This window comes from Scylla paramamosain, chromosome 16 (genome assembly GCF_035594125.1).
Source record: "Scylla paramamosain isolate STU-SP2022 chromosome 16, ASM3559412v1, whole genome shotgun sequence".
NCBI lineage: Eukaryota > Metazoa > Arthropoda > Malacostraca > Decapoda > Portunidae > Scylla > Scylla paramamosain.
Window position 1 is genome coordinate 5,334,499 of NC_087166.1, and position 15,775 is coordinate 5,350,273.

Consider the following 15,775-nt stretch of genomic DNA (forward strand, 5'->3'; position numbering starts at 1 on the left):
TGGCTATGGCATTTGTCTGATGGCTACTTTTGGTAACACTTCGACGCTTATTTCTTAATTTGAATAAATCCTGATTTTGGTGAAGATAAATAGAACAGGCACTAAGATATTTTAAGTACTCGAGCACTCATTTTTTCTCTTGTTGGTATCTTGATGTCATTCTCTAAACTTACGTCAGGTAATTATACGTATTTAGATCGAGAAGCCATAACAGTCAAAAGGTTATGCTTTGTAGTGCATCTTGGTGAAGGAGAGACTGACAGAAAATAGAAGAATAAAGGAATACACGAGAACAACACAGGGACCTTTGTTGATATTTATATATAGCTAGGGTGTTTTCTGTATATTTACTGCTAATGATAAACAGTGTGTGGGAGAACAGGGGAGCAGCTAGAATGTGGGCGTAACACTTTCACCTTCATGTAATGAGAAATAACTTCCTAAATTACGTCTTTCTGAAGGGGAGAGCGAAATGTGTCCAATCTTAACTTCGGAACTACTTTCTGATTCTTCCTATTGTGCCTATCATACTTTTGCTTCTCCTTTGGACGAGTTAATGGCGCCGCTTTATGAAAGAAAAATTTTTGGAACCGTAAATGAAATAGAAGGAGTCAACTGGTTATTATAATTGTACCTCTCATTTTAACGATGCTGTAGCGTTAAATTACAATGCTGAAAGTTTCGAAACCTTATTGGTGTGGAAAAGTAGGACTCACCTTCAAGTGTTCCATCTTGGGGTTGCTCCTGATCAGAGCTCTCATTGCGGGGCTCAGGCTCGGACGGGGCGGGTCTGGCGGGGGGGGGAGGGGTTGGAACGCAGGAAAAGGAGATGGAAGGAGTAATAAGAAACAAAAACAAGTTACACTGCCAAGAGAACTAGGAAATTTTACTGACAAGAAGAAAATATTAATCTGAAGTGAAAGAACCAGAAATAAGTGGGTTAGAAATTATTGTGAGTGAAAGATAATTAGATAAGTTTAAAGAGGAGTCTGCGAGAGAATCTAGCTGTGAGTGTGGCTCCAGACAGACATACATGATGGATGAGGGTGTCTAATAATGCTGCACCTTTAGGGAACCTGAGACTATAAAGGGAGGTAGTAATGATATAGTGAGGGACGAAATAAACCAAGGGCGGCGAGGCGGAGATGGATAGGAGGAGAGATGTACCAGCGACGTGATGAGGCAGCGGGAAGAGAGAGGATCAGGGTGAGGGAGGAGCGGATGACAGTATGAGGCTGAGTGATGTACAGTGAGAAGAGATGGGAAATGTTTTGTTTGTGTGTATCTCTCTCTCTCTCTCTCTCTCTCTCTCTCTCTCTCTCTCTCTCTCTCTCTCTCTCTCTCTCTCTCTCTCTCTCTCTCTCTCTCTCTCTCTCTCTCTCTCTCTCTCTCTCTTTCTCTCGTTGTGTGTGTGTGTGTGTGTGTGTGTGTGTGTGTGTGTGTGTGTGTGTGTGTGTGTGTGTGTGTGTGTGTGTGTGTGTGTGTTATTCAGTGATCGTATTAAAGGATAAGTTTAGCATTATGGCGTGGACTAGTTTGGTCTGGAGTTGATAATTATAATTCCCTGTGTAATTTTACCTCATGTCCTGAGCTAGACGTGTCAGGTGATAAACGGTGGCATTCTAGGCGCGTTCAGGTGTGCATGGAAGTGTCTGGCTGAGATATTGTCAAGGAGAAGGTAAATAAAGCGAAACTGAGGCGGATCCAGTAGAAAAGAGGGGCATTTCCTCCAAGATTACTGACCTGAGACTTAGTGGAAGGAGATAAATGAAGGACAAGGAAACTAGAGAATTGCTGGCACTTAAAGGAATGGAATTACATGTAAGTATTTAGGGTAAAATGTTAGTGGGAATCTATTTTTGGCCGTGTTTTGTGGCTAGCTGTTAGATGGATTACATAAATAGTTAAGTCATGGAATAGAGATAGATTTGCATTGTATAGTGAGAAAAAAAATATAAAATTGCTGGAGAAGAAAAGTAGACAATACAAATTTTAAGCGAAAGGAGAAACAGAAAGACCGAATGAAAATTTAAGCTGAAAGAGAAAGGGAGAGGTAAAACGTAAAATGACTGGGAAAGGAAGAAGAAGAAAGAGAGAGACTAAACTAAAAGGGAAGCAAAGTAATGGTAAGGAAAGTGGAATTTTAAGAGCAGTGAAGGGTGTTTCTCTAAGCCGGGAGGGTATGCTGGGGAAGACTCCTGCAGAGCCCCGTTTGGCGGTAGAGCGAAGATCCAGGGGGCGTCTTGAAAAATCCCACTGAGTCACATTTCTTTGATAGTTTATTTATTTATTCATTCAATGGCTGTTTTTATGACACTGTGAACTTTTCTTAATTCGTTTTCTTTTTTCAGTGATTCTGTTTCTTTCGTTTATTTGTCCACCACTCCAAACTTTTTCTATTTCGTGGTTTTATTTCTTATCTCGTTTCCGGTGAAGATGCAAGAAAATGTTTTTGTTCTGGTTTACTTTCACTGTCATCACTCGTATGGTCTCCTTCATCATGTTCTCGTATCCCTCATCTCATTTCCCCCTTAGGTTCTGTACATTTTTCTCTCTTGAAGTTATAAAATGGAACCACGTCTCACTGAAGGAAATGTATGTGTTGTTATTCCTGATAAAAAAATAATGAGAATATGGTACACACACACACACACACACACACACACACACACACACACACACACACACACACACACACACACACACACACACACACACACACACACTTAGAAGTCACCCCAATGAAAAGAAAAAAGAAGGCACGAAAAGAACTGTAAGCCAGACCAGTGAATCAGTAACGTAAATAGTGACCTAGTTTCCTTTTAATCTCAACAACCAGCATCGCAGGACACAAAAAGCCAGTCTGAGCCGCCCCTTCTCCCTCGTCCCCATACCTCCGTTGAAAAATACCTTCCGTAAACAACCGAACGACGTTGTTGATGCGCACTGCACCAAACAAATACGAGAGAAAAATGTATATGAATCACCGTTGGATTATGAGCACGATGAATTGTCGAGTAACCAAGAACTAGATGAAAAGAAAGAAAAAATAAACTGAAAACTAACAGGAATTAATGAAAGGTGTAAAAGAGACAAAAAATTTACAAAAGAGAATTGAATGAGTGTAGAAGAAAAGACGAACACGACCTCACGAACAGTAAATGAAAGAAAGGATGAAATATGCTGATACAAAACTACATGAAGAGAGACACCAGGATCTAAGCACTCAATCGATCAACCCGAAAAGACAAAAAAAAAAAAAAAAAAAAACAGCAAATGAAATACGGAAAGGAAAGCAAGATAGGACAATGTGTGCGTGTGTGTGCGGGTGCAAGATGAAATAATGAAACAGCCACCAACCCGGGTGACAAGAGGACCTCATAAACTATGAAATGCGCGGCGAAAGTCAACTAATAAAGGACTAGAAAAGAAATTATCTCCCGAAGGCAACATTGTCCTTCAAAAGTCTGCTCTCTTCCTCCTCCTCCTCCTCCTTCTATTCTTTATATACTGGGCGTCTTAGGGAGGCACCACACTTCTCACAGGCAGAGAAGTGTCTAGATTCGATGACTTCTGAGGAAAATGTTAGATGGAAGAAAGAGGATGGATGTGGAAGAGGAGGAGAAGGAAGTCGATAAAGTGTATAAGGAAAGAAGAAGGAGGAGATGGGTGAAGTGTATAAGGAAAGGAGGAGAAGGAGGAGGAGGCGGAGGCGGAGGAGGAGGAGGAGGAGGAGGAGGAGGAGGAGGAGGAGGAGGAGGAGGAGGAGGAAGAGGCGGAAGAGGCGAAGGCGGAGGAGGAGGAGAAGAAGAAGAAGAAAAAGAAGAAGAAGAAGAAGAAGAAATGGTAAAAGAAAAAAAAGTATGAAGTAAGAAGAGGACGCGGACATTTTTATAATGAACATGTGAGAGAGAGAGAGAGAGAGAGAGAGAGAGAGAGAGAGAGAGAGAGAGAGAGAGAGAGAGAGAGAGAGAGAGAGAGAGAGAGAGAGAGAGAGAGAGAAAGAGAAATGGAAACAAAGGATATGAAAAAAATTGAGAAAAGAGGGTTTTTAACATTTCCATCAAGGTTTTTCCATCAGGTAAACAGAGGCAGCATCCTTTTGAGAATTCTTTGTGGAAGCGAGATGAAAGATGTGATGTGGATGAGCAGCGGGACCTTAGCCTGCTGTTTTTGACCTGAGGGAGTACAGAGGTCATGTTTGGCCAGGTAAAAATAACACACACACACACACACACACACACACACACACACACACAGAGAGAGAGAGAGAGAGAGAGAGAGAGAGAGAGAGAGAGAGAGAGAGAGAGAGAGAGAGAGAGAGAGAGAGAGAGAGAGAGAGAGAGAGAGAGAGAGAGAGAGAGAGAGAGAGAGAGAGAGAGAGAGAGAGAGAGAGAGAGAGAGAGAGAGAGAGAGAGAGAGAGAGAGAGAGAGAGAGAGAGAGAGAGAGAGAGAGAGAGAGAGAGAGAGAGAGAGAGAGAGAGAGAGAGAGAGAGAGAGAGAGAGAGAGAGAGAGAGAGAGAGAGAGAGGCCATGAAATAGTGTGACTGTTCCTTCCTCCGCGTCGAACAAGTTAGTGAAAGATGTGAACTTCCCTTATCAACAGAGAGAGAGAGAGAGAGAGAGAGAGAGAGAGAGAGAGAGAGAGAGAGAGAGAGAGAGAGAGAGAGAGAGAGAGAGAGGGAGGAGGGGGAGGGAGGAGAGAAAATTTGGTTGGAGTGAAAATGAATGGCAGACTGTCACACTAATATGACGTCCTCTAGTGTGACTCGGGGCATAATATATATATATATATATATATATATATATATATATATATATATATATATATATATATATATATATATATATATATATATATATATATATATATATATATATATATATATATATATATATATATATATATATATATATATATATATATATATATATATATATATATATATATATGTAACACCTGAGGCAGCATTTTTCTTTTTACATTTCTTATAATTAAAATGTACAGTTGTGAAGAAAAGTTGCCGAACACACACTTAGGATATTCCAATTTCCAGCAACCCTTTCTGTCGTGCACTTGAGGTACTCACATTTCATCGCTAACAAAGAGCTTTTCCAGGAACACTTCCAAGCGAGGTACGTATTAACTAGCATTATTTATTCGTCCTTTCACCCAGCTGCTTTCACATTCTTGGAAGTGTTGGTGTATACTCTCACAACTTAGTGAAGCGCTTATAATTTAAGTAAAGAATTGGAACGTTTTTATTTGATCTAAGACACAAAAGACATGTGAAACGGACTTCTGCTAAGCTCCGTCTAAGCTCCTCAAAATGTGTACGTGAAATGAACTTTTACATGTTATTCTAAGAGTTATTTGATCTTAATTTAACGATTAAGTGAAAGGATATTTTTTTTTTATTCAACACGGAAAAAAAAATGTGAAAAATTTGCTGCAAGTTTTGTTTAACCTTTCCAAACTGTGTAGGTGAAATTAAGTTGTTTGCATGTCTTTCCAAATACTATTCGACCTTAATTTAACGATTCAGAGTAAAAGAGTGGGACATATCTTTCTTATTCGACAGAAAAAAAAAGACGTGAAAGAGTTCTCAAAGACTGTAGGAGATTCTCAAAGTCTGTAAGTGAAATGAACTCTCTTTCATGTCATTTCAAGTTCCATTCCACCATAATTTAACGACCCTGAATAAAAGATTAAAACATTTTCTTTAATCTAACACAGAAAGAAAAAAAAATAAGTGAAAGAAGTTCTGCGAAGCTCCGTCAAAGCTTCTCAAAGTCTGTTGGTGAAATTAATTCCTTTACGTGTCATTTCAAGTGATATTCCACCCTGCGTAGCTACGAGTGCGTCACCATCGTGTTCTAAGCATAGCCCGCCGTCACAGTGATAGTGGGGAGGTGGCGCCTTGTGACACCTGTCGGGCCGTGTTCGTGTGCTCTGTGAGGGAGGAGGGAGGAAATCACACCTGGTTGGCACGCAAGAGAGAGAGAGAGAGAGAGAGAGAGAGAGAGAGAGAGAGAGAGAGAGAGAGAGAGAGAGAGAGAGAGAGAGAGAGAGAGAGAGATGAAGCTAGATTGAAAAAAAATAGACAAATACAGAGAAGGAGACTCGCAGAATAAACACCCAAATGCAGAGCCCGGTGAAAAAGAAATAGAGGTACATGCCCTTTGAGAGAGAGAGAGAGAGAGAGAGAGAGAGAGAGAGAGAGAGAGAGAGAGAGAGAGAGAGAGAGAGAGAGAGAGAGAGAGAGAGAGAGAGAGAGAGAGCAGGAACTTACATACAAAGGAGCCATTGAAATAACAGTAACTTCAATGAGGACGAATGAGAAAGACATGACAAGAAGTGGAGGCATTCAAGAGAACCGTCCTGTTTAAAAAGAAGTCGTAGTTAGGAAAGGAAAAAGGAAATGAAGAAGGAAAATCTAATTACTGGGGAAAAATACGTTACTTTAATGAAGAAAGAAAAAAAAAAGGAAATTTCTAAGGGAGTTTGTTGATTCAACGTGAACCTAAATGATTTGTGAGGAATTCTAAGGAAGGGATAGTCTGTCTTATGTCGGTTTTTTTTTTTGTTTCCTTATTTATTTTGTTTATTTTCGCCCGCAACCCACGCGTCAGTTTTGGCAGACGCGCATGTATTTTTTTTTTCTTCTTTTTTTGTGACATTTCTGTTTTCTTCTTTTTTTAGGTTAACTCCACTTTTGCGAACTTTATTTCAACTGTCACGTACTGCCCCATGCTCGTCTGTTTTCACACACACACACACACACACACACACACACACACACACTAGTAGGATTAATCTTTTCCTCTCCATTTATCATTGTTGTCACTGTTAGGAAAAGAAGAAACTTGTAATTTTACTATTACTACTACTACTACTACTACTACTACTCTCTTGACCTTCACCAGTACTCCCATCACCATCACTTAAACAATATAACTACTACTATCAAATGCCATCAGGAATCTCTTACATAAACAGCAAATCCACTGAGACATCTGCCAGACCAAACCTCGTGTTCCAAGCCTTTCCTCTAGTGACCATTAAGTATTCAGCTCCATGCCTTCTACTGTTACCCCAACCTTCCTTGGCAAATTCCTCTTTCTGCTCCTCCTCCTCCTCCTCCTCCCCCTTCTCCTTCTCCTTCTCCTTTTCCTTCTCCTTCTCCTTCTCCTTCTCCTCCTCCTCCTCCTCCTCCTCCTCCTCCTCCTCCTCCTCCTCCTCCTCCTCCTCCTCCTCCTCCTCCTCCTCCTCCTCTTCCTCCTCCTCCTCCTCCTCCTCCTTTCATCATTCTGCCCTCCCTTCTACCTACCTCTTTCCTCCCTCCCCTCACGTCTCCTTCCCCTCATTATCACCTGTTCCTTCCCCTCACCTTTTCCTTCTCCTACCTTCAACCAGAGAGCCCCAGAAAATAGGGAAGGGGAAGGTGATAAGGAAGGGAGGATAGGAGGGCGAACTGCGACAATGGTGTGGATATTGGAAATGTTCTCGTATTCTCTCGTTTAACTTTTGCATCCATGGGAGTTTTAGGGCAAAGTGGGTGTTTGTATGTTAATGAGGAGGGAGCAGTGGGGTTGTGGTGGACAGTTCTGTGAGTGGTGTGGGTGGAAGGGAAGAAAATAGAAGGATAATTATGCTCTCTGAAACACACACACACACACACACAGAATGATTGATAACTTCCGTTTGGTATTGTTGCTACCCTAGGAGATAACTTATGTTTATGTGTGTTGGGGGCGGAAAAGTGTGTGTGTGTGTGTGTGTGTGTGTGTGTGTGTGTGTGTGTGTGTGTGTGTGTGTGTGTGTGTGTTGGTGTGTTTGGAGATATATTATTCCTTGTTACATGCTTAACGGACACACACACACACACACACACACACACACACACACACACACACACACACACACACACACACACACACACACAGCTCACACCCTGGTAACCGATTTAAAGGGGAGCACCTGACGTTGCCTTTACAAAAGCACCGTGGTTCTCTCTCTCTCTCTCTCTCTCTCTCTCTCTCTCTCTCTCTCTCTCTCTCTCTCTCTCTCTCTCTCTCTCTCTCTCTCTCTCTCTCTCTCTCTCTCTCTCTCTCTCTCTCTCTCTCTCTCTCTCTCTCTCTCTCTCTCTCTCTCTCTCTCTCTCTCTCTCTCTCTCTCTCTCTCTCGACGTTCTGAAATACACCGACGATCTTATTTCCTCGGCAATATTCATAATTCTTTACATCGATATTTTACTCCTGACTCGTGCAATATTTTTCTGTGAAGTGAAAGGCCGCAGATTTCGGGAGCTTGCGGACACACACACACACACACACACACACACACACACACACACACACACACACACACACACACACACACACACACACACACACACACACACACACACGGGGATTCAAAGTAAGATTGTGCACTACCTACATGTCAGGGCATTTTTTCTTTGTTACCTTGGTGTCTATCCTTGACCCAGCCTGCGACCGCCGCCCTTCTGTTTTGCAAAATGTCAAGGGCCACTTTTGTCAAGACGTGGAGAGAAAGGACATGGTGTATCCCCGTTCCACTTTCCTTTTTTTTTTTTTTTAGCTTTTTAGAAAGGACAATTTGATTAGGAAAATGCCACGCCTGTGAGTGAGTGGCGGAATTGGGTTATTGGAGGTAAAAATGTGTTGTTTTGAGGTGACGGATGTGTTTATCTCCTTTTTTCTGTCAGTTTTATTGTTTTTTTTTTGTAATCATGTGTTGTTCTTGTCAGAGGAAAAAAAGATATTGCGTCATAGCGTCATTTTTAACTGTATCTTTTTTTGTATAGTTACGTACGTCATTTGCTTTTTATCGTGGATTTCACCATATTTACTTATTTATCTGGCTATCCGTCTGTGTGTCTGTCTATCTATATGTCTATCCATCTATCTATCCACTTATTTTATTTCTATTTGCTTGTTTGTCTTTTCGCTATCGGGTGCTGCGTTACTCAGTGATGATATAATAAACTCAGGAGGTCTGCGGACGTTGTTCTCTAAGCTTCTCTAAGGATTACGGTTAAAAATAGACACAGTACCTGAGAGTTCACGGCCTTCTGAGCCTCACTGACATCGGGGGTCTCGACTTTATTGCTCCTTATTTTTAGGGAAGGTTCAGTGCCATGTATAAGTTAGTTACAGTTAGTGATAGTAGTAATAGTGGTGGTGGTGGTGGTGGGGGGAATGTAGTAGTAGTAACAGTAGTAGTAGTAGGTAGCAATAGTAGTAGTAGGAGGAGTAGAAGGAGGACAATGATTAAAACAAGGTCAAGGGGAAGTAAAAAGAAGCAGAAAGGAGCAGAATGAAGAATAAGACGAAAAGAAAAAAACTAAAGGAAAAGAAGACTAGGAGGAAGAGGACGAAAAGCAAAGAAAAATAGTTCCACTCAGGATAGGTGGATGAAGAAAATAATCTCAGAGTTTAGTCGGGAAGAAGCGAAGACACAAAATCCCAAGGAAAGTGAGCAATAAAAGAAATATTAAACAAAGAAAAATAAAAGCACGAGAGATTGCAAAACAGGGAAAGTTAAAGGAGAATAAACTAGAAAGGGGAAAAGAAAATAGGGTCTGTACAAAATCCCAACAATCGTGGTGCAAGAATGAGAGAGAAAAAGGAAAAGAAAGTAAAGTATGAGTAATTTCTCAGAACACAGAGAGATGGAGGAGCTGATGCTAGAAAGAAACTTATTTTGGGAGAGGAGAGGAGCAGTGCAAGAAAAACAAAACTCTTGAGACGAAATGAGGAAAACCACGATGAGGGAAAATACATATATAAAAGTAAGAGCTACACAAAAATGAGATGCTAAGGAAATTATAAGAGCCTGAATGATTTTATATAAGTGCAGGAGGAACGTATGAATAGAAGAAGAGGTTAAATAAATAAGTGCACGACTAACACACACACACACACACACACACGAGGAAAGAAAAGCAAGAAAATTATGATACGAACCGGAATTATTTGAAGGGAAAAATACAAGTTTACAAGTAGAAAATTACTGTTAAAAAGAAAGAAAAATGGGGAAACGATGAAGAAGTAACACAAAGATTTTTCCTTCATACGATATTGAAATACTTGAAGAGGAAAAGTGTACCTATGAAAAGGGTGGATGTAAATTTAAGGAGGAAGTGGAGGGTGAAAGTGGTGTGAAAAGAGAGAAAGGCGTGGGTGGGTGAGGGTGAGTGATGGATGTGCCGCCCCTGGTGCTGACGGTGACGAGGACAACTTGATGCCTCATAGCTCACCCACCGGGACCTGACCTCAATTTTAGGATTCCACTACTCCAGGACTTAACACTTCGTCACTGAAACACCCAACGTTTTAACACTTCACTACTGCAACACCCAACATATTAGCACGTCACTACTGCAACACCCAACATTTTAACATTATCGCTGCAACACCCAACATGTTATCGCGTCATCACTGCAACACCCAACATATTAACACGTCACTACTGCAACACCCAACATTTTAACATTATTGCTGCAACACCCAACATATTAACATTCCACTGTAAGACCCATCATTTTAACACTTCACTACTGCAACACCCAACATGTTAACACTATCGCTGCAACACCCAGCGTTTTAACACTTCACCACTACAACACCCAACATATTAACACGTCACCACTGCAACACCCAACGTTTTAACACCACCACTGCAACACTCAACATTGTAATAATTCATCACTGCAACACCAAACGTTTTAACACTTCACTGCAACACTCAACGTTTTAACACCACCACTGCAACACTCAATATTTTAACAATTCATCACTGCAACACTTTAACACTGGAGCACTGCAACATTCTAACGCATTTTGCTAACACGAATTGACTTTTATTCTAACACTTCAGCACTCTAAACGTACAGTTTCTAGTCTGACCTTTACTCTAAGGCTTAAACACTAACACACTCATTCTTCAACGTGATCTTCTCTGCTTTAAAACTCTAATGTACCTATTCCTCAATTTGACCTTCATTCCAATACTCCATCACTCTAAACTATTCATTCCTCAATCTGACATTCATTCTAACGCTGTAACACTAGTACAGTCATTTCCCAGACAGCTCTTCCCAACATTTCAGCCACTTAACACTCATTGCCCCCAACCTGGCTTCTCTTTTAATGCTCCAACGCGCTAACAAGCTCATTTCCAAAGGTGAGTGAGTCTGTCCGTCTCTCTCTCCTTGCCTCTTAACACATATTTTTTTAATCTTCCCAAAACGAAATCGCACAGTTTTTGTAGACTCTACGCCACTCATTTCACCTAAGTCGTCATAACTTACTTGATAATTGTGAAAGGGAGGGTATAAGGAAAAAAATAAAATTAGTAAAGCAAAAATATAACTCCTAAATAATTGGCTGCTGTAAGCGGATCAGACTAACCATTACTTGAACTGAAAAATTATTCGATGTTTTCGTCAGACTCTGAGCAGCGAGCGAGGCTTCTAGTCAGTGGCGGAAAAACAAATTGTTGCACAGCCGCTGACGCTCTTGAAAAATTGTCAGAACAAGGAAGGCTTATTTTTCAAGCCCTGCCCAAGATAATCACATGTTGCAGTTATTGCATATCACGCCGTTCTGCCTCATATGTTTGTGTCCAGGGTTCCGGATAACGTAATAGTGGCGATGGAGGACGTAAATAAGAAATAGGAGGGAGATATAAAGTCTGCACGCGAGGAAAGTTAAGTCTGGTGTGACGGAACGAGGAGAGAGGGAGCGTCTTGCTGCTTAATGGGAGCGATTATTTTTGATGAGCAGTGAAGTTCCTGAAATGGAATGGAGTCCTCAGTAGTTCTTCCAGGAGCTAGTGGCTCTCATACCGCCATGAAAATATAGATAAAGAATACAGACGGAATTCGCAGCGTCCACACGAGGCATTGTGTCGCGTGTGGGATGACACCTTCCGCAAACAACTTAACGAGGTATGCTCAGCAGGAAATATATCTTCTTTCTTCGATACTCTCATGATTAGTGGGGCCAGTGTTTATACTAAAGTCACTGAGTTTGCAGTTCATTCTTTCTTTTAAACTCACTTTAGATTATTTGAAAAATGTTGTGCTTGAGTTGCAGAGGAGGAGCGAGATAGGAAGACTTGAGAAAAGCGGCAGGAAAAATGAAGCATGAAAAATATATGAAGGAAAGATGGAAACTTTGAGAGAGAGAGAGAGAGAGAGACAAAGAGGAGAAAGGATGAGACAGCTATTGGGCGAGGGGCAGGAAGAGGAAGAAGGTAGGTATGGAACGCGAGGCAGGATGAATAATGGAAGAGGAGGTAGTGATGCGCGCGGCCGTGTGAGGCAGGTAGGGATTTTGGACAACTTGGTGGTGCAAGGTAGGACAAGATGTGAGGTCCAGGCAGCACCCTTCTCTTGCCTTCCAACCCTCGCCTGAATTCTTTACCAAGCACAGCGGTAAATTTCGTACCTTGCATGATAAATGATCCTCAGATTAGAGGTTCTGTACTGGACGGCGAAATTGATTAGACATGCAAATATTGATCACACTTCATTGTTTTTTTTACAGTCTTAGTCATAAATCGATTAACACTTTACATTCACTTCTTTTGCGTCTTTTGCGTCTTTTATTCTCAATGTCTCGTATCTGTCAATTGCCACCACAAACCTGGCAACTGAGTGACTATGTAATTATGAGCAAATCCGAGGACTCGAGACTGAAAGAAAACATGAAACACATTGGAAGTGACTGCAAGATTATTCTACTTTTGATCGCCACTATATCCTTGTTTCTCTCCAGCCTGGGATCATATCTACATTTACGCACGCACTTTCTCCTCACGTACAGTAAATCTCAATATAGTGGAATGAAACGCTATTAGTCTTAACTATTCTCCTCTCATAGTTAACTTTTCTCTTCAGGTTAATTGTACCCTTTCTTTCGTTCTTCTCCTCAGCGCTCACTTCCCCGTCTTTATTGCAACGGGTTTCCACGGATTCTCTTCTAAAAATGCGTAGTGTGTCTTGCTCTTTCACGCCGCTTATTACACATTATCTCGCCTCTTCATCACAACGTACAAGTTTTATCTCTGTATCTCCGCTCCTTCATCCCCTTTACTGGAAAGATCTGCTTAGAAAAAACTGTCATCCTCATATTTTTTTCTGTCTGTCTGTCTGTCTGTCTGTCTGTCTGTATGTATGTATGTATGTATGTATGTATGTCCCTGAGTGTCTGTCTGTCCATCTGTCTGTCTGACTATTTTTCTGTCTGTCTTTTCTGTCTTCGTGTCTGTCTCCCACCCTTCCCTCCCCCTCTCTCTCTCTCTCTCTCTCTCTCTCTCTCTCTCTCTCTCTCTCTCTCTCTCTCTCTCTCTCTCTCTCTCTCTCTCTCTCTCTCTCTCTCTCTCTCTCTCTCTCTCTCTCTCTCTCTCTCTCTCTCGTTCTTTTGTTCCTTTCTCTGCTACTGAGACTTTTATCAAAGGGATATTGGTTTATAGACTATACACATAACCGAAGTCCATTTTTTATTTCTTAGGCTTGACATTTTTGTGTGTTCGAGTTGAGTGGAACGCGGAACACATGCAGTTTAACCTCATTTTTTACCTGTCCCTTTCTGTCCTCCCCCTAACAGTGGAATGCAAAAAACCTGCAAGTAAAACAAAAAAACATGTGACGCAGGTGAAGTTGTCAGGTGAAAGGAATGAGGAATGGTTGAGGACAGCACAGGTATGAGACACAGTTTGAGGCAGGTGGGTTAGGTGACTAGTGGAGGTGTGGAGAGCAAGTGAGTGAGGGAAACACGTAAAAGTATTTGACTGAGTGGTGTGTGGTGTGAGGTGGAGGATGAAGCTGGTGGCTGTGCTGGAGGTGGATCAATGAAAGGTTAGTGTAAGGATAGGATATGTAAACGGAAAAAAAATAAATAAATGGACAGCGAAAAGTAAAGCTGGTGGATGTGTTGTGAATAATATAAAGTGAAGGATGATAATGGTGAGTGCTCCGCAGGTGGATACGATATATAAACAGGTAAAAGTGAATGGATAGTGAATAAGGTGTGGTGTGGATGGTGTAAGGATGGAAGGATGGATAAAACTGAGTGAGTGAGAGACAAGTGTAAGGAGAGGACATAAAGACAAGCGCTGGGAAGAGAAATAAAAACGTGGAGAGGAACGTGAGAGAAAAGAGTTGGTGTTGTGTGTGAATAGTGTTTGGTGGAGGGCGAGGCTGACAGGTGTCCTGAGGGTGTAGAAAGACGACATAGAGAGAAGTGAAGGGTAACATAAGAGGGTGAGAATAAGAGTAACATGAGAGAGTAGTATATAAAGTAACGTAAGAAAGTAACCATAAAAATAACGTAATAAAGTAAGAAGAATAAGAGCAACATAAGTGGATAAACATAGAAGCAACGTAAGAGTAAGAATAATAGTAACATAAAGTAAGACACAAGACATAAGAGTAATTAAATATAATACGCATAAAAGAAGAATAGTAAATATAAAAGTAACGTAAAAAGTAAACATAGTAACTTAAGAGAGTAAGCATGAGTAATGAAAGATAGTGGGAAAAAAGAAAGTAAAAATAGAAGAAGAGGAACCATAAAAGTGCAACGTGCAGATAGAGAAGGTGGAGTAAGAGGTTGCTGGGTGTGGTAGGGATGGCCGAGTCCAGGGCAGGTGCAGGTAAGGGACACACAGGCGGTCAGCATATCGGTTGGTGCGCCTTTAACGTCAGCCTCTTCCATGAGACTCGTGTTCCTTGCCTCTCCTTCCATCCCCCCTCCCTCACTCCTCGCTCCCAGAGCCCACCCTTAACTTTCTTATCTCAGAGGCGAAGAAAAGGAAAAATATACGAAGAAAAGACTCTAGAATGATTGTCACTATGCCGCCTTGGTTCTCCTAAATTATGCTGATGTGTTTTTTTTTTTTCTTTTCTTGTGTTCGTGACTCTTTCTCTGTCTGTCTTTTCCTAACGCGCTCTCATAAATTTATATTTTTGTTGCTTTAGAATTGTGCTGCCATATATCTTTCTCGTGCACATTTCGCAGCCTTGCCTTTTTGTTTTATTTCCATGTTTGTCGGAATTTATTTTACGTCGTATTCACCTTCATTTTTTTCCCCTGGTCATTCCCTTGTTTTTCCCCTCCCCTCATTTTTTTGTGAGTGTTGATCTTCCTCTTATTTCGTGTACCGTACATTCCATGATTTTTTTTGTTTTCATATAATTTGTGTCTAATTATGAATTCTCCCTTACTTGTTTTCTCCGTTCTTTTTTTTTTCTCTTTCTTTCATCTAGCAATCCAAAATTTTCTTCCTCCTTTATTCCTTTTACTCTTATTTCTTCTCCCACGGCCTTCCCATCCCACACTCACAGTCTCCTACCTATCCAACATTTTCTCCCTCTTTCCCTCCCTCTCCCACCTACTTGGTCTCACATTTCTTTTCTGTCCCAGACTCACAAGCGACTCTAGCTTTCTTTCACTTTTTCACTTTTTTCTCATCGTAACAGTTTTTTTTTTAAGTTTTAACCTAACCGAACTTATGAACAAAGACTCGCACTCACACCGGCACTTACGCGCCCTCCTTTCCACGTCTCAATACCAAGATTAGGCAGCGCAGTTAAAAAAAGGGGAGCTAAAAACATATCCAGAGGGAAGATTTTCATACCACCACAGTTTACTTATCGACTCGTCTCTTTCTGGGGCGTGTTAGCGGCCTCGTGTTGCTGCCTCGAGTTAGGGTTTATGCTGTTCTCTTCCCCAGTAGAAG

The 15,775-nt window shown here is 41.2% G+C and overlaps 2 protein-coding genes across 12 annotated transcripts in view; one reads left to right on the top strand and one right to left on the bottom strand.

Moving 5' to 3' along the window:
- Nucleotides 1-15,775, top strand: part of LOC135107927 (uncharacterized) — a 172,229-nt gene that overhangs the window by 25,578 nt on the left and 130,876 nt on the right. The window lies entirely within an intron of this gene.
- Nucleotides 1-15,775, bottom strand: part of LOC135107925 (splicing regulatory glutamine/lysine-rich protein 1-like) — a 90,404-nt gene that overhangs the window by 24,435 nt on the left and 50,194 nt on the right. For 4 of the 11 annotated variants that reach the window (XM_064018373.1, XM_064018372.1, XM_064018368.1 and 1 more), the window contains exon 2: nucleotides 717-2,584. The exons of 4 other annotated variants lie outside the window; for them this stretch is intronic. In XM_064018373.1, coding sequence (XP_063874443.1) covers nucleotides 717-761 — 45 coding nt within the window. In that variant the 5' untranslated portion in view covers nucleotides 762-2,584. Of the gene's footprint in view, nucleotides 1-716; nucleotides 2,612-15,775 lie in introns of all 11 variants that reach the window. 3 more of the 11 variants (XM_064018375.1, XM_064018371.1, XM_064018367.1) reach the window with 1 other exon arrangement.